The sequence below is a fragment of the Vombatus ursinus genome, unplaced genomic scaffold (assembly GCF_900497805.2).
Source record: "Vombatus ursinus unplaced genomic scaffold, bare-nosed wombat genome assembly UNPS02014798.1, whole genome shotgun sequence".
Lineage (NCBI taxonomy): Eukaryota > Metazoa > Chordata > Mammalia > Diprotodontia > Vombatidae > Vombatus > Vombatus ursinus.
In genome coordinates, this window is record NW_020954576.1 from 1,270,680 (window position 1) to 1,293,864 (window position 23,185).

Below are 23,185 nucleotides of genomic sequence, written 5' to 3' on the forward strand. Positions count from 1 at the left end.
CTTAGTTCTCTCTCTAACTTAGGAAGATTATATTAACAGTTGTGTGAAGGATGAACTGGATATAGGGTGACCAATTTAGGAGGCTGTGGCCATAGTTAAGCTGAGAATTGATGAGAGCCTGAGGGTGGTGGCCATATGAGTGGAGGTAAGGAAAGAATCATTATAGAACTAGGAGTGAAAAGATTTGGCAACTGATTGCATTTGGGGATGGGGCAGAGAGGGTTGAAAGGAGAGGGAAGAGTGTCAAACCCAAGATTATGAACTGGATGATTGGGATGATACATATGAATTCAGAAGAAATAGGAGAGTTTGTAGGAAGGGAGAGTTTAACAGAAAAATTCTGAGTTTGAAATGGCAATAGTACATCCAGGAGAAGTTGTAAGAGGTGATGAGGTACTGAAGTTGGAGGAGAGTTTAAGTTTGGTTATATAGATTCTGGAGTCATCTGCTTAAGGATACTTAAGGATAACCTGTAGAAACAGATGAAGTCACCAAAAAAGAGAAGACATTCCTGAATAGAGGCTTGAGAACACTTGTAGTAGTGTTGGGAAGGAAGGAGAAAGGAGAAGAATGGTGAACAAGCAAAGGAGATTGAAAAGGAGTAATTAGACAGGGAAGAGAACTGTAGATGACAGAAGCCAAGGGAGAAGAATGAATTCAAGAGGAAGGGGGTTGTTGATGGCGTCAAAAGCTACAGAGAGGTCGGGGAGATAAGAACTAAGGAAAGGCCATTGGTTAAGAAATTATTGTTACTTTTTGTTGTTGTTGAGTCGTTTTAGTCGTGACCAACTCTTCATGGCCCCATTTGGGGGTTTTCTTAGCAAAGATACTGTAATGGTTTGCTGTTGCCTTCTCCAGCTCATTTTATAGATGAAACTGAGGCAAACAGGATTAAGTGATTTGCCCAGGGTCACATAGTTAGTGAGTGTCTGAGGCCAGATTTTAACTCAGGAAAATGAGTCTTCCTGATTCCAAGCCCAGTACTCTATCCATTGTGCCACCTAGCTGCCGTTATTGTTACTTACAAAAATATAAAATACCAAATTAACAAAAGGAGAATATTTAAATAACCCAATACAAAAAAATTGAACAAGATATAAATGAACACCTAAAGGAAAAAAAAAACAAACTCGTGGACCAGATTGATTTATAAATGAATTCTATCAAACATTTCAAAGAACAATTCTAATATTAAGGAAACTATTTGCAATAATAAGAAAAGAAGGTGCCCTTTCAATCTCTTTCTATGATACAGATATGGTTTTGATAGCTAAACTGGGGAGAGACGAAACAGAAAGTTATAGATCAATATCCCTGATAAACATTGACACAAAAATTTTAAATAGCATATCAGCAAAGAGCCTACAACAATATAGTCCATTATATGCTATGATAAGGTTGTGTTTACAGTATAAATTTGGGGTTCAACATAAAGAAGACTATAAATATAATGAAATATGTTAATATAAATAACAAAAACAGTTATGTCAATTTATGCTTAAAAGGCTTTTGACAAAATCCAATATCTGTTTCTGTTTAAAACACTACAGATCACTGGAGTAAAAGAACCTTTCCTTAATGTAGCAAATGATTTAAATGATCTAAAATAAGCAGTTTTTAAAGGAAGAAATGCCAGCTTTCAATAACCATATGAAAAAATTGCTCCACTTCACTAATAATTAGGTAAATGCAAATTAAAGCAACTCTGTTCTGACTCATCCATCAGATTGGCAAAGATGTCAAGAGGAAAATGATCAATGTTTGAAGGATTTTGGCACACTAATACATTGTTGGTAGAATTGTGAATTGGTCCAGCCATTTGGAAAAGCAATTTGGAACCATGCTCCAAAAATTACTAAATTGTGCATACCCTTTGACCCAACTATCCCACTACTAGGCTTATACTCCAAAGAAATCAAAGAAGGAAAGGACCCATATATACAAAAATTCTTGTAAGCTATTCTTATAGCCAAAAACTGGAAACTAAGGGTTTCCAACCTACCTGTTGGGGAATGGATAAACAAAATGTGATATGTGACAGTAATGAATGTTATTGTTTTATAAATATGACAAAATGGACAGTATCAGAGGAAACTGGGAAGACCTCTCTGACCTGATACAGAGTGATATAAACAGAACCAGTAGAACAATTTACACAATAACAACATTATAAGGAAAAAAAAAACTTTGATAGACTTTAGAATTCTGATTAATGTAATTATCTACCTAGTCCAGAGTACTAAAAATGAATCATACTCCTCCCCATTGTTCCAGAGAAGACATGAATTTTTGACATGGCCATTGTAGCGATTTGTTTTTCTGGATTGTGTGTTTGTTCTAAGGGTTTTTTTTTTTAATTTAAATTTCATTTAAAATTCAATTTTTGATTGAATTGTCAGTTAGTACTTATTAAGTGCCAACTGTGTGCCAGGCACTGTGCTGAGCCCTGGGGTACAAAGAAAGGCAAAAGACAGTCCCTGCCTTCAAGGAGCTCAGAGTCTAATGGAGAAAATATGAAACTAACTAACAAGATAAATACAGGATAAATTTTAGATAATCAAGAGAAGGAAAGCGTCTGGGAGCCAAGATGGTGGAGTAAAAAAAGTAAGTCACTCTCACCCACCCTTATTGACCTCTGAAAGCCTAGAAAATATCACCCCAGGAAAAACCCTGGAACAGCTGAGCCAACAGAAAGACAGCATACAGCAGTCTGGTAGCCCAAGAAGCTTGGGGGATTAATGGGAAAGGCGTCTCTCGCTTTGGGGGAGGGGGAGCAGTATGGGATGGGAGGTGTCCCAGAAAACCAGTGGCAAGCCCTACCTCAGCAAACCAGGGGGAGATCCTGAGCTCCAGAGTGGTAGAGCAGACAAGCGCCAACAACAGGATCCCCTGAGTGCCTCAGTACAGGCAGGGGAGCCAGTAGACACTAGCTCAGAAAACCACCATGTGTGGCAGGCATCCTCTGGCAGCCAAATCTCCTGGTGCCTTAGTACAACTTTGGGAAGCACAACTCTAGGAAGCAGAGCTCCAGGCTGACAGCAGCCAAACGTACAAGTGCAAGGCCCAGGTGAGCAGGAGGCATTACCCAGGGGCTACAGTCCTCACCCCCACCCCAAGAGCTTCAGTGTTGCTGACCCCAGCCCAGCACCAGGTAAGCCATCAGAACCCTAAAGCCTCCAACTGCCAGCAACTGAGGCCCCAGCACACAAATCCAGTGACCAGGTCCTGGTTCCCAGCACAAGAAGCTTAAGTCAGTGCCCTCTGCGCTCCAGCAGGAGAGCTGAACTTTTTTTAGAAAGTCAAGAAATAGGCAAACAGCATGAGCGAAAAGCAGAAATGGACAGTGACCATAGATTCTTATTGTGGAGACAGGGAAGATGAAGGCACAAATTCAGAAGAGGATAACATTGTCAATATACCCACATCCAAAAACTCAAAGGGGAATATGAATTGGTCTTAAGCCCAAAAAGCCTTCTTGGAAGAGCTCAAGAAGGATTTTAAAGGTCAAATAAGAGAGGTAGAAGAAAAATTGGGAAAAGAAATGAGAGGTATGCAAGAGAGAGTCAATAGCTTGGAAAAGGAAGGACAAAAATTAACTGTAGAAAACAAGTCCTTAAAAAATACAATTGGCCAAGTGGAAAAAAGTACACTGAAGAAAACAAGTTCCTAAAAAATACAGTTGGCCAAATGAAAAAAAAGTATACTGAATAAAACAACTCCTTAAAAAGTAGAATTGGGCAAATGGAAAAGGAGTCACAAAATATAAAAGAAGAACACAATTTGTTAAAAATGAAGATTGGACAAGTGGAAGCGAATGACTCTATGAGAGATCAAGAATCGGTCAAACAGAAGCAAAAGAATGAAAAAAATAGAAGAAATGTAAAATACCTCATTGGTAAAACAACTGCCCTGGAAAATAGATCCAGGAGAGATGATTTAAAAATTATTGGTCTGACTGAAAACCATGATGAAAAAAAGATCCTGGACAGCATCTTTCAGGAAATCATCAAAGAAAACTGCCCTGAGGTCTTAGGACCAGAGGGTAAATTAGTCATCCATCGAAAGAATCCACCAGTCACCTCCTGAAAGAGATCCCAAATCGAAAACACCAAGGAATATTGTAGCCAAATTCCAAAATTACCAGGTCAGAGAGAAAATTCTGCAAACAGCCAGAAAGAAGCAATTTAAATATCATGGAACCACAGGTAAGATTACACAGGACCTTGCAACTTCTACATTTAAAAGATCTGAGGGCATAGAATACGATATTCTGTAAGGCAAAGTAACTTGGATTACAACCAAGGATCAACTACCCAGCAAAACTGAGCATAATCTTTCAAGGGAGGAAATGGACATTCAATGAAATAGGGGACTTCCAAACCTTCCTGATGAAAAGACCAGAACTCAACAGAAAATTTGATCTTCAAATACAAGACTCAAGAGAGGCATAAAAAGGTAAATAGGAAAGAAAAAAACAACATGTTATTAATAAGGACAAACTGTATACATCCCTACAAGGTAAGATGACAGTTGTAACTGTTGAGAGCTATATTGTTGTTATGACATTTAAAAGGGGTATATACATAGACAGAGGATGTGGGTATAAGTTGACTTTGATGTGATGATAAAAAATCTAAGTGGTGAAAAGGGATTGTGCTGGGAGAAGAGGAAAGGAGGAGGCAGACAAGGGTAAATTACATCACATGAAAAGGCACAAAATCCTGTTACAGTAGAGGGAAAGAAGGGAGGGAGATGAGCATTGTTTGAACATTAATCTCATCAAATTTGGTTCAAAGAGGGAATAACATAATCGGTTAGGTATAGAAATCTAACTTACCCTGTAGGAAGTAGGAGGGGAAAGGGAAAAGAAAAAGGAGGGGGTGAATAGAAGGGAGGGAAGAAGTAGTAAGGGTAGAGTAGAAGAAAAGAGAAGGGACAGATTGAGGGAGGCAGTGGTCAAAAACAAAACTCTAGTGAAGAGGGAAAGAGAGAAAGGAGAGAGAAAAGCATAAATGGGGGTGGGGGAACAGGGAGGAGAGAAAGACACAGATAGTAATCATAACTGTGAATGTGAATGGGATGAACTCTGCCATAAAACAGAAAGGGATAGCAGAGTGGATTTAGAACCATAATCCTACAATATGTTGTTTACAAGAAACAGATTTGAAGCAGAGGGATACACAGAGTAAAGGTAAAAGGCTGGAGAAGAATATATTATGCTTCAGATGAAATTTAAAAAGCAGGGGTAGCAATCCTGATCTCAGAGAAAGCAAAAGCAAAAACAGATCTAATTAAAAGAGATAAGGAAGGAAACTACATCCTGCTAAGAGGTACCGTAAACAATGAAGTGATGTCATTACTAAACATGTACAAACTGGTACAGCATCCAAATTCTTAGAGGAGAAATTAAGGGAGTTATAGGAAGAAATAAATAACAAAACTACACTAGTGGGGAATCTCAACCTCCCCCTTTCAGAACTAGATAAATCTAACCACAAAATAAACAAGAAAGAAGTTAAGGAGATGAATAGAATTTTAGAAAAATTAGATATGGTTGACCTCTGGAGAAAAATTAATGGGGCTAGAAAGGAATATACCTTTTTATCGGTGGTACATGGCACCTACACAAAAAATGACCACATACTAGGGCATAAAAGCCTCACAGTCCAATGCAAAAAGGCAGAAATATTAAATGCATCATTTTTAGATCATGATGTAAAAAAATTTATATGTAATAAAGGGCCATGGAAAGATAGACTAAAATTAATTGGAAACTAAATAATCCTAAAGAATGAGTGAGTCAAACAACAAATCATAGAAACAATCCATAACTTTGTCTAAGAATGACAACAATGAGACAACATGCTAAAACTTATGGGATGCAGCCAAAGCGGTTCTTAAGGCAAAGTTTTATATCTCTAAATACTTATATGAGTAAAATAGAGAAAGAAGAGATCAATGAATTGGGCATGCAACTAAAAAAGTTAGAAAAAAAAACAAATTGAAAATCCCTAATGAAATACAAAATTAGAAATTCTGAAAATCAAAGGAGAGATCAATAAAGTTGAAATTAAGAAAACTATTGATCTAATAAATTAAACTAAGAGCTGGTTTTATGGGGGGAAAAAAACAATAAAATAGATAAACCTTTGGTTAATTTGATTAAAAAAAAAAACCAAATTACCAGCATCAAAAATTAAAAGAGTGAATTCACTGCCAAGGAAGAGGAAATCAAAACAATAATTAGGAGCTATTTTGCCCAACTGTATGCCAATAAATTTGACAATCTTAGTGAAATGGATGAGTATTTACCAAAATATAAATTGCCCAGATTAATGGAAGAGGAAATAAAATACTTAAATAATGCCATTTCAGAAAAAGAAATTGAATGAGCCATCAATGAACTCCCTAAGAAAAAAAATCTCCAGGGCCAGATGAATTTCCAAGTGAATTCTGTCAAACATTTAAAGAACAACTAATTCCAATACTACATAAACTATTTGGGAAAATAGGTGAAGAAGGAATCCTACCACACTCTTTTTATGATACAAATATGGCGCTGATACCTAACCCGGAAAGAGACAAAACAGAGAAAGGAAATTATAGACCGATTTCCCTAATGAATATAGATGCAAAAATCATAAATAAAATATTAGCAAAGAGATTACAACAACTTATCTCGAGGATAATACACTATGATCAGGTAGGACTTATACCAGGAATGCAGGGCTGGTTCAATATTAGGAAAACTATCAGCATAATTGACCATATCAACAACAAAACTAACAGAAATCATATGATTATCTCAATAGATGCAGAAAAAGAATTTGACAAAATACAATACCCATTCCTATTGAAAACACTAGAGATCATAAGAATAAATGAAATCTTCCTTAAAATGATTGGTAGCATCTATCTAAAACCATCAGCAAGCATTATATGTAATGGGGATAAGCTGGAAGCATTTCCAGTAGCATTGGAAGTGAAACAAGGATGTCTATTATCACCACTCTTATTCAATATTATACTAGGAAATGTTAGCTTTAGCAATAAGAGAGGAAAAAGAAATTGAAGGAATTAGAATAGGCAGGGAAGAAACAAAGCTGTCACTCTTGCAGATGATATGATGACATACTTAGAGAATCCTAGAGAATCAAGTAAAAATTACTTGAAATAATAAACAAATTTAGCAAAGTTGCAGGACATAAAATAAACTCACATAAATCATCGGCATTTCTATATATTACTAACAAAGCCCAGCAGCAAGAGATAGAAAGGGATATTCCATTCAAAGTTACTGTTGACACTATAAAATATTTGGGAGTCTACCTGCCAAAACAAACTCAGGCACTATTCAGCAGTACAAGGATCTAAGACAACTCCAAAAGACTCCTGATGGAAAATGCTATCCTCATCCAGAGAAAGAACTGTGGAGTCTGAATGCAGATGGAAGTGTATTATTTGCTCTCCTTTTCTTTTGTTGTTTTGTTTTGTTTCTTCCATCTTGTGGTTCCTCCCATTCGTTCTAATTCTTCTTTACATCATGACTAATGTGAAAGTATGCTTAATATGAATGTATAAGTAGAGCCTATATCAGATTGCACACTGTCTTCAAGAAGGGGGAGGATAGGGAGGAGGAAAAAAATTTAAAACTCAAAATCTTACGGAAGTAAATATTGAAAACTAAAAATAAATAATTATTTTAAAAAATTTTTAAAGAAAAGGAAGGCTCTAATATTAAGGGGGATCAGGTAAGACTTCTTATAAAAGATGAGATATTAGTTGGGACTTGAAATTTCCCATGGAGATGAGGAGGAAAAGCATTCCAGACATGGAAGACAGCCAGTGAAAACATCTGGAGCCTGGAAATTGAATGTGTTGTGCAAAGAACAGCAATGAAGGCCATCATCAATGGATCACAATAGTGTCATGAAAACCTAGAAAGAAGAGCACATCAAGGAAGAGACAGGGATCAAAAGTGTCAGAGGCTACAGGGATGTCAAGGAGAAGGAGAATTGAGAAAGGGCCATTGGATTTAGCATTTAAGAGATTATTAAATATCTTTAGGATAGGTAGATGGCTCAGTGGATAGAGCACTGGGTTTGGAATCAAGATTCATCTGCATGAGTTCACATCTGACCTCAGACTCTTATTAGTTCTGTTACCCTGGGCAAGTCACTTAATCCTATTTACCCCAGTTCCTTATCTGTAAGATGAGCTGGAGAAGAAAATGGACAAGTCACTCCAGTATGTTTGCCAAGAAAACTCCAAATGGGGTCACAAAGAGTCAGACATAAATAAAACAATTGAACAACAACAACAAATGTCTTTGAAAGTATTTGAAAGGCTGTTAAATATAAGAGAGATTAGATTTAGGATAATTGATTTGGATTTGGAAGAGACCTGAAAGGACTGATCCAAGTCCTTCCTCCTTCATTTTACACATGAGGAAACTGAATAAGGGCCAGAAATGATACAAATCTAACCCAAGGCCATGCCATCAATGGAGCTATGATTTGAACAAGATCCTCTGACCCCAAATGTGCTGTTCTTTCTACTATGCCACACTGCTGATTAGCCCAACAGGCAAAATCAGAGATTCTTAGAAGTTGGGGGGTGTGGGATTTAGGCTCCAGAAGTACAGCAGCTGGCCTCAGGAGGCAGTGCCCCCTGCCCTCTAAGAGGGACCTTCAAAGAAAGACTAGATGACCACTTATTAGGTATGGGACAAGGGGTGTAGGTGGGACTGGGTGGCCGCTGAGATGAAGTGAAGTGGAAAGAATCTATTTCCAATTGGAAAAATGGCACAGCCTGGGGAAGTGGCATGTAGGAAAGAAATGAACTACTCTGTGTTCTTTCTTAGCAGTGCTCCTGAAAAGGGGTCAAACCTCAGTTAGTTGAATACTCTCCTCCCTTTCACCCTTATTAAGGAAGCAGATCTATTTTTAGTATGTAACTATTATCCCACCCTAAAATAAACTTCATTCATTATCATCTGAATGTTAAGTGTAGTATTGTGAATAGCTTTCTAGAGATGTTTACCTCCCCCCTGAGAGTTTACATCATAAAGAAAGTCACCTACAGTTATTGAGAAGTCTCTTTGTCAAATTCAGTTATAGTTCCTTTTGTGGGTGGGGCAAGATCAATCAATTAATCAACTCGAATTTATTAAGCATCTACTATATGCCAGATACCATGCTAAGACAAAATGTTCATTTTACGTTTGGGCTAGATCTATTCATACCCCTCTACCATCTCATTTGTTACAAGGTGGTCCCATTACATCCTGGATTTCTCACGTTGGAGGTCTATGATCTGTGCCTGGCTTTCTTGGGCCCAGCGCTGGCCTACCTTCGAGTGTCAGACATGCATGAACTGGAGGTGGACCTGATTGACAAAGTAAGAGGGGTTTGCTGCCATCACAACTAGAGGGGTCATCATTCTCACACTAGAAGTTTGCTATTGGGCTCACGTACTAAGCATGGGGAGTTAATTTATAAAAATACACAACAGCCTCTGCTTTTTTATAAAGAGAAGAGATGTAAAAACTAAATTGTATTGAAGATATGCATGGAATCAAAGAGCAGGATACTAAAAATAGTATGCAGAGATTGGATTGCTTTGGTTAAAAGAATCAGGCAGGCAAAATGTAACGTGGCACTGGCTCTTCTTTCACACCCCTGTGGCACCACTTCTACAGCTTGGATCCCCACAGAAAGGAGGTTGACTGGGACTCTTCTGTTCTTTGAGACTTCACATGAGGCTTATCTGTAGGTAATAATAATAATCATAGCTGCTTTAAAGTTTAAAAAACACCTTACATATATTATCTGATTTATGCCTTACAACAATTCTCCATGGTAGGAACCACTGGTATTCTTTTTATATAACTGAGAAAATTAAGGCTCAGTGATTCACCCACGATTATGTAGTTACCAAGTATCAGAGACAGAATATGAACCCACATTGGCTTGACTCCAAGTCCAACATTCAATCTACTACATCATGGTACCTTTCAACCAAAAAATACTCAAATCTACCATTTTCTCTTGACTCTCAGGTTGAGATTGGGAAATCTGTATTAGTGACAGTGAGAGTTCTAGGCTATTCTAAACTCCCATTCCGAAATAAGTACTTCCGAAATATGGATCTAAAACTTCAGTTGGCCTCTGCCATTGTCACACTAACGTGAGTATCATCATCTGTAATTCTTTCTCCCTATTTTAGGTGTCTCCTCACTTCCAAGAGACTCTCCCTTTCACATATCCTAACTCCTTAGAGTTATTTCTGCCTTCTCATTTCTGTTTTGCTATAAAACTCTTCAGTTCCTAATCTTCCTTGTTATAAAAATATTCATCTGACTGTAGCACCCCATCTGGGCCACTCCCCAAACTTGCATTCACAGTCATAGGATGCATCCCCAGAGGGTGGCTGTTACTCTTGGATTCTAAAGTTACCCTCAAGGTAATTTCATAAACTATAGCTTCTGAGACCCTACTGGTATACTTTCATTAACAGTCACCCGGTAGCACATTAGCTCTTAGCAAAGGCACTTATGAAGATGACGTAAAAACAATAAGTACAAAACAGCCCCTCCCCTCATAAACCTGTGATACATTCTCCTACACATGTACATGATATCAGCTGGAAGAGTGGACAAAAAACTTCAAATTCAGTTGTAATAAGGTACATGTTACATATACGTAATACATGTGTGCCAAGGCAACTCAGAACTCTGGTATTACTTACTTCAGGGCCTAGAAGGCTTTTTTTCCCCTGAGAGGAAACCCTCTTTGCAGTTCAGCTCTCAGGTGCCACAGTACCTCTATAGTCCATAGCTGGTTCTCTTCCCTGAGGCTGGGGACTACTTTTGCTCGTCTGGGTTCTAGGGGTATCCCTGAGGGGCTGGAGCATCCCTCTCTAATGCTATGGGCAGAAGCCCACATTTCAGTATGTCCTCCCAATATGTCTCTTGGAAGTGAGAAGAGACCTTAATCACTAATTAAAATTACTGTCTCCCTTGTATCATCAATGCCTTCCAGTGATTAGTTCCTCAGTATCATTTAACCAATTAATATCAATTAGCTTTTACAAAGGGTTATTTACTGAGAAGGTATAACAAGAACAGAAATACAAACATTTCCTCTCAAACTGGACACGCTTTTCCCCATACCACCTCTGTCTTTAGAGAGAGTAGATTCAGATCTAAAGCATTTGCTCCAAAGCAATCTTGCCAATTAAGTTCACTTCTGAATGTGGCAATCACTCCCTCCTATAGAATGAAGAATCTTAACTGAGGGATCAGTCCACTTCTAGGATTGCTAGCAGAGCAAACTTAGCTGCCCCTAAACTCTGGCATGAGCTGCAGCTTACAGACCTTGGCATCTCTCCTGGTCTTGTAAACTTTGGACCTTGTAAGCTGTGGACTGGTTCGTCCCATCTCCTACATTCTTTCCTCTAAGACAGAAAATAATAGACACAGGAACTGAAGCAGCAAAAGGACCATGTGCTCATCATGATTTCATGCCAGCTCTGGGTAGGAGAGAGGGCCCAAGGGTCTTCCCTGCAGAGGCCCACAGAAACTAGCCCACCTTGCTGGGCATCAGGGAAGGAAAAAAGACCAAGTTACCCCTGCAAGAGTCTTTTGTAATTATTCCCAGCTCCAGCTTAAAATTCACTTCTTTTAAATTAATATCAAGTGAGAAAATGAATGCCTGCCTGTGGGGAACAGGCTAAAAGCAGGCTTACTAGGCTTCAACATGGGTATGCAGCAGGCAAAATACTATGTGCTGGAAGAACTGGATTCCCATTAACCAGCCTCCTCATTACACACATATCTCTAATAAGAGTCTTATATCCAAGATATATAGACAGCTAACAGAAATATGAGACCAAAAGCCATTCCTCATTAAGTGATCAAAAGATGTAAACAAATTGATCTCAAAAGAAGAATTACAGATTATTAACAACTATATGAAAGAATGTTCCAAAAGACTAGTAATAAGAGAAATATAAATATAAAACTTCTCAGATTTTACCTCATACCCAGCAAATTGGCAAATATGACAAAAGATGGAAATAGTCTATGCTGGAGGGGTTGTCGAAGGATGGGGACACTAAGATACTAATGGTGGAGCAGTAAATTAGTCCAACCATTCTGGAAAGTAATTTGAAATTATGCAAAAAAGTAACTAAAATGTCCAACTCCTCATGAGGACATATTCCCCAAGGAAATCAACGATCAAAAGAAAGATACCATATCTCACAAAATATTTCTGGTAGCACTTTTTGTAGTGGCAAGAAACTAGAAAAAGTAGATGTTCATCAACTGGGAAATGGCTAAACAAATTATGGCACATGAAGGGAAGGACATAAGCGTTTATATAGTGCTTACTATGTGCCAGTCACTGTGCTAAATATTATTTTATACATATTATCTCCTTTGATCTCTGCAACATGCCTGTGATGTAGGTGCGGTTACTATCTCCATTTTACAGATGAAAAAACTTTAGAAGGCAGAAGTGAAATGACTTGCCCAGGGTCACAGAGCTAGGAAGTATGCTATAACAAATTATGAATATAAAGAATAGAAAAAAGAATGGAAAAACTTAGGTGAATTTTGATGCAAAGCAAAGTAAGCAAAACAAAAAAAAGTATGTTTTGTTCCTACAGTCATGTAAATGGGGAAAAAAAAATATCAACTGATTTCTGTGAAACCATAATGACCAAGTTTGGCATCAAAGAAGACACATGAGAATGTAACTGTAATTTGTGGGACTGACCCAGAGCAGTCCTTTGTTAGCTTAGGTTCAGTACTGGAATGAAATGAAGCACTCGTCATTCATTGGTTAGCAAAAGGATATTTACTTAGCTATAGCCTAGAAAGGATATTCACCACACTTAAACTTGGAGAGAACCAGCCCACTTTGCTTCAGTATGGAATGTGTCTGGTCATTCACAGGCAGTAGAATGATAAATACTCTATTTTGAGATATATGCCAAGTCTGACATGCCCATACCCCTGGCAAGCAGGTCTAGAACATGCCAGTGTAATCAAAGACCACCAAGAAGTTCCTTCAAAAGAAGTTGAGTTTGAGCCTTAACTCAATCCAGTCAGGTTCCAGGGACTCACCTTTGGGGGTAGAGGGACTTGCCTATCCCCTTGAAGGAGAGGGGGAGGGGAGAACCTGAGTTAATAATGATCCAATCACAGTACCTTACCCTGCTTCCGGTATGGGAAGGGTGAGATAAGTATAGAACAATGCTGTAATGTCCACCTCCTTCATTCCTACTCAGGTGCTACTGAATGGAGCTGGAGAAAATCATGAAATCATGTTGACTGGTTACACATTTATGTTCCATAATCTTAACTGGGCCTTCCCTACAGCCCAAGAGTACTCTAACACCTCCCTAATCCCTCTCCTATGCACCACAGCAACTGTTCCAGTCCCTTCTTATGCCTCCCATAGCACTCGCACCACCTAACTTTTCTTCATAGGATCTCAACTCATGTTTCACCAAAAACAATCAAGACCATTCAGTGAAAGCTCTCTCTTCCATATTCTTCTGACATCATCCCACACTATTTTCTTCTTCAATCCTGTCTCAAATGAAAAGGTGACTTTTCCTGGATCTATATCCAGGCCATTCTTCTGAGTGTTCTTTTCTTTTCCTTCTCTATTCTCCTTCTCTCTCTGCTTTCATTAGTTCATATGGGTTCACTTATTATTTCTATTTGGATAATTCCTAGACTTGTATGTCCACCTCAAATTTCAAACCAGAGCTCCAGTCCCACATCACCAATTGTCTTTTAGACATCTTGAATGGGATATCCATTTGAGGCAACTAAATTTCAGCATGTTCAAAATGGAACTTATTCCCCCCCCCAAAAAAAGAAATCCTCCTCTCTTCACATTTACACAGTTCCATTGAGTACCATTGTCCTCCCACACACTCAGGATGGTGACATTGTTATCATCCCTGACTCTTCACTCACTCTCGCCCTATATTTCCAGTCAGTTGCCATTTCTTTGTCCTTTCTTTCTCCACAGAATCTCTTATATCTCCCCATCTCTGTACTCACAGAGCACCACCATAGTTCTGGCCCTTTTCACCCCTTCTTTGTATGACTGTGGCAGCCTCAAGTCTGCCCTCTCCAAGCTTCTGCTCATCTGCCAAGATGGTTTTTCTGAGGACATAGCTGGCCATTCAGTAAACCCCAATGGCTTCCTGTTACCTCCTAGATCAAATATAACTGTTTGGCACTTAAAACCTTTCACATCCCAGCCCAGGGGTGGGGAACCTGTGGCTTCAAGGCCACATGTGGCCCTCTAGGCCCTCAAGTGCAGCCCTTTGAATCACTCCAAACTTCACAGAACAAATCCCCTTAATAAAAGGAGTTGGACTCAATCAAAAGGCCACACCCAAGGACCTAGAAGGCCACATGTGGCCTTGAGGCTGCAGGTTCCCCACCCCTGACCCAGCCCCTTCCCATATCTCCACTCATATACTTTACTCCCTTCTACACATGGTGTGTGGTCCAACTCCACTGACCTTGCTGTTCCTCACACATGACCCTCCTATCTCCTGACTCTGGGCCTTTTCATTATCTGTATTCTATATCAGTTAAAATCTTTTTTTTTTAAATACATTAAATGCTTACTATGTTCCAGGCACTGTACTAAACACTGAGGATACAAATAAAGGCAAAAATACTATCCCTACCCTCAAGAAGCTTATATTTTAACAAGGGGAGACAGCATTGTAAATCACCATTTATACTCTGAATATGTACAGAATAGATGGAAGACATTCTTGGAAGGAAGTCACTGACAGTTGAGGAAAGAAGTCAGAGGAGTAATGTGAAATGCTATACAAATGGTCAAGGAATTTGACAGGAAGAAGTCTTTGGAATGTGCAATAAGGAAGTTATTAGTGACGAGGAAAACAAATTTCGGTAGATTTCTCATTTCTGCAGAGGTACTTTGGGCTAAAACAATGTATGTTTATAGTTAGCTTTGCTGGTAATCCCCTCATAGGTAATAGGAAATACAGGACAATTAGGTGGTTTGCCATTCCTGCCAGTTAGAGATGAGGCCTCGTTATGTTATTGTTATTCTCTTAGAGCTCCAGGACAAACCACTGCTTTTCTAGAGCTTCCTGCCATTGCCCAGAAATGTATCTTGGCTTTGGACATTCATTTCTGGTCATTAATCTTTGGCATTGTAAGCTACTCAAAGCCTTCTGAAGCTGTGAATGAGCAGGATATGAAGTCCCTGGCAACTTGCCTACCTAACCAGGAAAGCCCATAGCTTGGACACTACCAAAATAAGATCCCCTCCATTCCCTGGTTCAATACTCCTGACACATGGATCTCTACAGGTTCATGGAGGAACAAGATGAATACTCTGAAAGCTATATTCTTCGAGCTGTCACCATTGGGCAAACCACATTGGTTGCTATTGCCATAGATAAGATGGGAAGAAAGTTCACATCAACCCCTCGACAGATTGAAGTAAGGAAGCCATCTGGCCCAAAGTTCATACTTCATCCTCCTTCTGGGCTGTGGTTTAAGTTGCCCATCTTTCTGTTATTATTTGCTCTTTTTGGAAAGAAAATCCCAAAATGTCCTTTAGTTTAAAAAAAAAAATGCTATCTAAAGCCTGAGCAGTTTAAAAAAAAAAACTGACTTGAGTAATTACTTTCCTTTTGATTCTTTCTCCAAAGGTGTTTCCTCCATTCAGACTTGTTCCAGAGAAAATGACACTGATTCCAACCAACATGATGCAGGTAATCATAAAGGCAGAGAGAAATGAGATTCACTCCTCCTACTTCTTGTGGGCTTCCTCTACTCTGTTCCAAGCCTAATTCTAACAGGATCTGACTAAGAAGAAAAAAGAACATTTTCTCCTAACCCTGACGTGCATAGTGTAAACTGGCACTTGAAAAACCTGTGAGCTATTTCCAGCTCATCCTTTTACTCTCCAACTAGTTTGATGAGCAACACACTGGTTTACATAGGGAAACAGGTGGGGAGGGAGACAAAAGAGAGAAAATCTTGGGAAGTAGGATGTGGATTCTTTTCATCCCCCAATTGTTCATTGTTATGTTTAAATGAATTTCAGGTAATGTCAGAAGGTGGTCCCCAACCTCAGTCTATCATTCACTTCTCCATCAGTAATCAGACTGTGGCTGTTGTTAATAGGCGAGGGCAGGTCACAGGACAGGTGGTTGGCACAGCCGTGGTCCATGGAACCATCCAGACAGTAAATGAAGATACTGGCAAAGTCATTGTGTTTTCTCAGGTACATCTTTGGGGCTCTCCACTTTTTCCCTCTCTCTTTACTCTCTGCCAATATTGACATCATAGAAAGACCCTTTCCTTTCCCCTTAACTGGGACTCCTCAAATGGGCCTAGGCAATGTGCAGTCTTTATCGGAAAACCTACAGCATTTGTGTCATCATTCTTTTTTTAATTATTACTTATTTTTGACATTTTCTGGAAGCAATCAGAGTTAAATGACTTGCCTAAGGTCACATGACTAGTAAGTGTCTGAGACTGGATTTGAACTCAGGTCTCCTTGCCTCCAGGGCTGGTGCTCTATCTACTGCACCACCTAGATGCCCCAGCATCATTCTTTTTTGTTGTTGTTGTTTTTTGTTTTTTGGTGAGGCAGTCGGGGTTAAGTGACTTGCTCAGGGTCACACAGCTAGTAAGTGTCAAGTGTCTGAGGCTGGATTTGAACTCAGGTCCTCCTGAATCCAGGGCTGGTTTTCTGTCTACTGTGCCACTTAGCTGCCCACCAGCATCATTCTTAATATTGCAGAACATGGCACGTACCCTCCAGGAATTTCTTGTTTTTCCTTCCCAAATAATAATTTTTATACTTTTTAAAAAAAATAATTACTTTCCAATATATTCCCTTATTGAAATCTCCTTTGTAAAAGAAAAATTTTAATTAATTATCTGAGTAACCTCATCATACAGTATAGGCATCATTCCATGTCTGTAGGCCCCTTCACCCCTTTGCCAAGAAGAGAGGGATATGGTTCTTTTTTTCTATAACAGAAGTTGTCTACTGTACTTTATCTGAGTTTAGCTTCTTTTTGATGATCTTTTCTTTTGCATTATTGTAGTCATTTAGAATATTATTCTCTTAGTTCTACTTTGCATCATAATCATATTTCTAATTTCTTACGCCAACCAATACTCCAGAACCTTTATGTACACCTCTGTTTGGCCAGTGAAGCCCTTCACAACCTGGCCCCAACTTAACTTTCCAACTTTATTATTTATTATTCCCCTTCCCTCTGTGGCCCAATAAACCTCAACTCACAGGTGACATCCCATCTCCTCTTCCCATGCCTTTGCACAGACCATTCCCTGTGTCTGTAATGATCTTCCCCTCACTCCTTACCTCTTCTTCTGAGAATCCCTCATTTCCTTCAAAACTCAACTAAAGCACCACCTTTCAACTTATTTTGTATAAGTATTCATGTACATATTATCTCCCCCAATAGAATGTAAGCTTTTTGAGGGAAGGGATTTCTCATTTTTGTCTTTGTATTCCTAACACCTATCGTAGATCCTGTCACATAGTAGGCATGTTGACTGATACAGCCATTCCACAATAAGTGGACACCTACTTTGTTTACAACTTTTTTTTGGAAGAGTGCTTCTTTGGACCTTTCATTATTATAGAAGACCTTTCCTTTTGTCATTGACCTCTTTCTCAAGAAATTTCTTAAAGAGAAAAGTCATATTCTCAACCCTGATTGGTATTTTGAGCTTTGCTTCTACTACCAAAATTAGCATTGCAATTAGAGCCCTCACCCAAGCTCGTCTCTCCATGTTGTAGACACTCCTTTCATATCTAAATTTCCTTTTCCCTTTACTGGACAGGATGAAGTGCAGGTAGAAGTTGTCCAGCTTAGGGCTGTTAGGATCCTTGCACCTGCAACACGTCTCATCACAGCCACAGAGGTGAGTACTCAGCCTCACTTCTCACTGAAGCTATCATTCCACCAGTGTCAGCTGGTTGGATAACCAGTATTATGATGCTTTTTTCTATCAGATGCCTGTCTATGTCATGGGGGTAAGCAGTACCCAGACCCCTTTCTCCTTCAGCAATGCAAACCCTGGACTCACATTCCGCTGGTCAATGAGCAAACGAGATGTACTAGATTTGGTACCCAGGCACTCAGAGGTATGAGTTCATCCATTATGTCACTGTGTCAAAATCTTGTTATTAGTGTATTAGGAGCTTAGGCTAACTCTTATCCTATGAACTATAAACCTTGTTGACAGAGAAGCAAATGATGTAAAGAAGAAAAAAGTTATGTAGGAGCAATGGATTGTCTAAAAGAGCTTATTGATAAGTGTTTTGTGACATAAAAATTTCTGTTGCACAGTCACAGAGAAGTTTGTCACTGTTTTCATGGAGTCTGTCTCCAGCTCCGAGATCACAATCTTCCTTAGAAATACTGTGAGTTTTTAAGTCAAAGTGATACTTAGTATCACAATTATTGTCTTTCCTGTATATGGCATTGAGAGGAATATGCTGATTTCTTTTCTGATTTGGGAACTTATTCAATATCCTGTAGTTTTACTCGAAGAACACTAGAGTTTACTTGTGCTAAACATGTTTTCTTAGCCAAAAGTAAATGAGCTACACTAGCCCAACTCCATGCCTTAAAGTGTGTTATCAGTGGTACTTTGTCATATTACTAGGTATCCTTTCTCTAGCTTTAACTGAACTCTAATCGTATTTTAATAGAGTTGTTTTTTGTCAGACTACTCACATGATTCTTGGTCATCCAGCATCTACTATGCTGGAGCCATTTAAAACAGATCTGTATTTTAGGTTAAATAAATCTGTATTGATTTATTATTCCCTAGTGAAAGAAAAATGTTTTAGAATAAAATTCAGAGGGAAAAAAAGGCAGAAAGTTGGCTTGTGACTTGGTAAGTAGCATTGAGCATATCTTACTGAAAATAGAACTCATGGGCAGTATTTCTTCTAATTTTTAAAATTTATAAACAGATAATTATGTTACAAAAGCAGCAAACTATGAAGACCAAGTATGCATGTAGAGTTGTTATAGTACTATAATCAAATAAAATGTAGTGAAATTAATTAGAGACATTTGATAACACATTCAATCATGTTTGTGCTGAACAGTAGTTTGGCAGAAGTAGTAAGCAAGATAGAAGAGCTCATAGAGCATGATCACAATTTTACCTCATCCCCATCCTCTTCCTCAATGACATTCTGACCACTCTGATTTCAAGGGTCCAGGCTTAACTTCTAGGACTGAGTTCAAGTCAGTGTTGGTCCTGCAAATGTGAAAAGCTGCAGGATTGTGGGAAAATTGCTGGGGTGGCCAAAGAGAAAGGAGGGGAATTGGGCAAAGCAAAAGGGTAGAGTAGGGGGATAAACAGCTGAACCTAGATGGTCAGGCCTTTCCACTTCTTTGACAGGAAACCATCTCCCTCTACAGGGATAATTATCCTTCTCCTTTCATTGAGGAACAGCAATGAAATGGGTGGCCCAGGCCTTAGGCTCTGAACAAAAAGTGGCAGAAGGGGAGCAAAGTCCAATGACTTGGAGAAGGACAGGGAGCCACCAACACTCTCCTTTTCTATCCCAGATTAAGCAAGTGATGTGATTTAGCAGCAATAGAAACCACCCCCCACCCCAAACTGACTAAAATTTCACCAATTAAAGATTCAGTTGAGTTTACAAGATAATAACCCTGGAAAAGCTAAGAGGAGATAGCAGTCATTCCCACTTTAGTATAAATTCATTTAATGAATACTTTCCTCATCCTTTGCTTGACTTTTAAAGCATTTCACAACCTGGCCCTTTCTATATTTCCAGTCTTTTTACACTTTACTTCCCTCTTTGTCCTCTGGCCATCCCTCATACACAATAGATTCTGCATCTCCTGACTGTCTTTTCACTGACTATCCCCCATGCCTGGTACTATCTCCACTTCTACTGCCTGGATTCCTAGGTTTCCTAGAAAACTAAACTCAAATCCTGCCTTCTGGAAGAAGCCTTTCCTGCCCTACCCTCTGCTAGTGCCTTCCCTCTGAGATTATATCCCATTTACATATCTTGTATGTACATATTTGTTTCTTCATTGTCGCTTTCATAATGGTTGTATATTGTTGTAAGCTCTTTGAGGGCAAGTACCCTAATATGCCTTTCTTTGTTTATCTATCCCTAGCACTTAGCACAGTGCCTGGCACATTGTTAGCACTTAATAAATGCTTATTAATTGACCTCACTGATATCTCTGTACTGAGAGCCTGGAAATTTAAATGAAAGAATAGTTTCTTCTTCAGCACTCTGGGAGAAAGATATAATTTGTGTAGCACTGGGGGACTGGGACCCTAGGAAGGAGGGGAGAGAGGATACCGAGAGGGAGGGGAAGGAGAATACCAGTAAAAAAGGTAGAAGGCGTGTACTTTAGAATTTTGCCTAAGGCTCACACTGCCCTGTAATTTCTTCTTTCAGGAGACTCTGATAGAAGTAAAAGTCCTTCCCTCTAACCAAGTACAGCTTAGGCTCCTGTCAGGTTCTACCATAATCACTACCGCTGCTACTGCTGCATTGCCTTCCTACTGGAATTGGTGAATGCAGAAAAGGAAGGAGGGAAGCTAATGTCTGCAGTCCTAAGACTCCAAGTCTCCAGCTCAGCTGTGCCATGCCCCTGCCTCTCTCTCTGGCCTTAGTAGCAAATGGTTTCTCTCTCTCTTCCCTGACGCTGTTGGAAGAACTCTTCTTCACCCTCTTCATCTGCCAGTGAACTGACTCCGGTCTTTATGAATGTGGAGGAGACATTACAAAAATTACTGTGCAGCATGCAGAAACTTTGTCCATGTTAGGATATTTTATGGAGTGAGGCAACTCATGGGCAAAACTGAGAGGGAACTATGATTAAGGGACTTTGACAAAGAAACTAGGACAAAAATAAGTTTTTGTACTCCAACACTTAGAGGTTCTAATTTCCCACCTACATTCTGCTCTTTTTTTCATTATGGTAGAGAGGAAATGGCCCAGGGTTTTGTTGCCCCTGAGCATCTCTTGTCCCATCTCTAACAGGTTTCGCTACAGCTCTCAGAAGAGAATAATTTTGCCATGGCAATCCATACTAAAGCAGCAGGGCGGACCAGCATCAAAGTCACTGTGCACTGTATGAATATCTCTTCTGGACAATTTGAGGGGAGTTTACCAGAACTATCAGATGAAATCCAGATTTTGGTAAGTGCCCAAACCCAAGCCGTTTCTTCATTCTGCAGCACGGAGGCATAGGAACTCACTTCCTCATCATCCTTGGAAATTTGTTCTGAATAGAAATCTAGAAAGAGGTGAATGCCAGGAAGGTCTTCAACATAGGCTTCTGACCCCAAGATCTTTACCATTTTGGGGCTGATGTACTCCTTATAGGCTATTCCATTTCTTTGTCTCACTCATAAGGCTTAGTTCACCACAAGAGCATAAACAAGGCAGTGGCCCAGTGGAGGTCAGAGCAGGGAGGATAAAGTGGCAGAGAGCCAAGTTCCTGAGATGGTATGGATCTGTGCCTCACACAGGTATCTTGAGGTTTATTTGTTCACATTTGTTCCCATACATGATAATTACCCTAGCATTACCCTAGCATAGTGAGGAGATAATTATAATACGTATAAGAATTCTTAGACTGAAGCCAAATGCCCTTATTTTTAAAACTCAGAAGAAAAATACTTCATTTCAGATATCCATTTCCTGTTCCTTAGGACCTGGGATTTTTTTTTTTTTTTTTGGCAGGGGAGGGGTGGGGGTTGTTGTGGTTCTCTGTTAGTGGAAAATATACAGACATACAAGTCAAAAGACCTGGTTTCTTAAATGTGATTCTACCTCTTTCCAGCCTTATAACCTTACATGGCAAGTCACTTAGTCTCTCTAAGTCCCAGTTCCTTTATCCATTTAAAAAAAGCATAAAGCTTTCTTGCCTATGTCACAGACTTTTTATGATTATTAATGAGGTTTACACAAGTGCCTTAAATTGAAGGAATCCTGATTGACCTTTGACCTTTCCTGGTGCTTAGTGCTTGAAGAACTTTTGTGTCAATCCTAAATTATATGATCTTCCTTTATTAAAAAGAGATTGGGATCGATCAGAAAAGAAAAGCAACTTTTGTTCCACAGTGGGGAAGGGGCTATACCTGTACCAAATTAAGATTCCCAAAATATTATTTTGCATTAAGTGACTAATGTAAAAAATTAAGAGAAATGTGGAGAGATTTTTTTCAATTTTTTTTATTTTTATTAATTTATTTTTAGTTTTCAACATTCACCTCCATAAGCTTTTGAGTTTTAAATTTTCTCCCCCTCCCTCCCCACCTCCCTTCTCAAGACAGCCTGCAATCTGATATAGGCTCTATATATAAGTTCTTATTAAAAATATTTTCACAGTAGTCATGTTGTAAAGAAGAATTAGAACCAATAGGAGGAACCACAGGAAAGAAGAAACAAAACAGAAGAAAAAGAAAGAGCAAATAATATATTTCGATCTGCATTCAGACTACGTAGTCTTTTCTTTGGATGTGGATAGCATTTTCCATCACAAGGCCTTTGGCGATGTCTTAGATCCTTGCGTTGCTGAGAAGGGTTAAGTCTATCAGTATTAGTCATCACACACCGTTACTGCATACAATGTTCTCCTGGTTCTGTTCACTTCACTCAGCATCAGTCCATACAGGTCTTTCCAGGTTTTTCTGAAGTCTGCCTGTTCATCATTTCTTATAGCACAGTAGTATTCCATTACATTCATATACCACAACTTGTTTAACCATTCACCAATTGATGGGCATCCTCTCAATTTCCAATTCTTTGCCACCACAAAAAGAGCTGCTATAAATATTTTATGTTCATGTGGGTCCTTTTCCCATTTTGATGATCTCTTTGGGATACAACCCTAAAAATGCTATTGCTGGGTCAAAGGGGATGCACATTTTTATAGCCCTTTGGGCATAGTTCCAAATTGCTCTCCAAAATGATTAGATCAGTTCACAACTATGTGGAGAGATTTTTATAAATTTATATAGAGCAAAATAAGCAGAACTAGGAGAACAATTTACAGAGTGACTTCCACAATGTAAATGAAAAGATCATTTAAAGGAAAAACAAATGTTATT

General features: G+C 39.0%; 1 protein-coding gene across 1 annotated transcript in view; it reads left to right on the forward strand.

Annotated features, from left to right (window-relative positions):
- Nucleotides 1–23,185, forward strand: part of LOC114049843 (nuclear pore membrane glycoprotein 210-like) — a 127,352-nt gene that overhangs the window by 70,765 nt on the left and 33,402 nt on the right. Inside the window, exons 20-27 of the mRNA XM_027871268.1 lie at nt 9,271–9,399; nt 10,061–10,188; nt 15,382–15,514; nt 15,727–15,789; nt 16,125–16,304; nt 17,903–17,983; nt 18,075–18,206; nt 21,111–21,269. Of these exons, the coding sequence (XP_027727069.1) occupies nt 9,271–9,399; nt 10,061–10,188; nt 15,382–15,514; nt 15,727–15,789; nt 16,125–16,304; nt 17,903–17,983; nt 18,075–18,206; nt 21,111–21,269 (1,005 nt within the window). The remainder of the gene's footprint in view (nt 1–9,270; nt 9,400–10,060; nt 10,189–15,381; nt 15,515–15,726; nt 15,790–16,124; nt 16,305–17,902; nt 17,984–18,074; nt 18,207–21,110; nt 21,270–23,185) is intronic.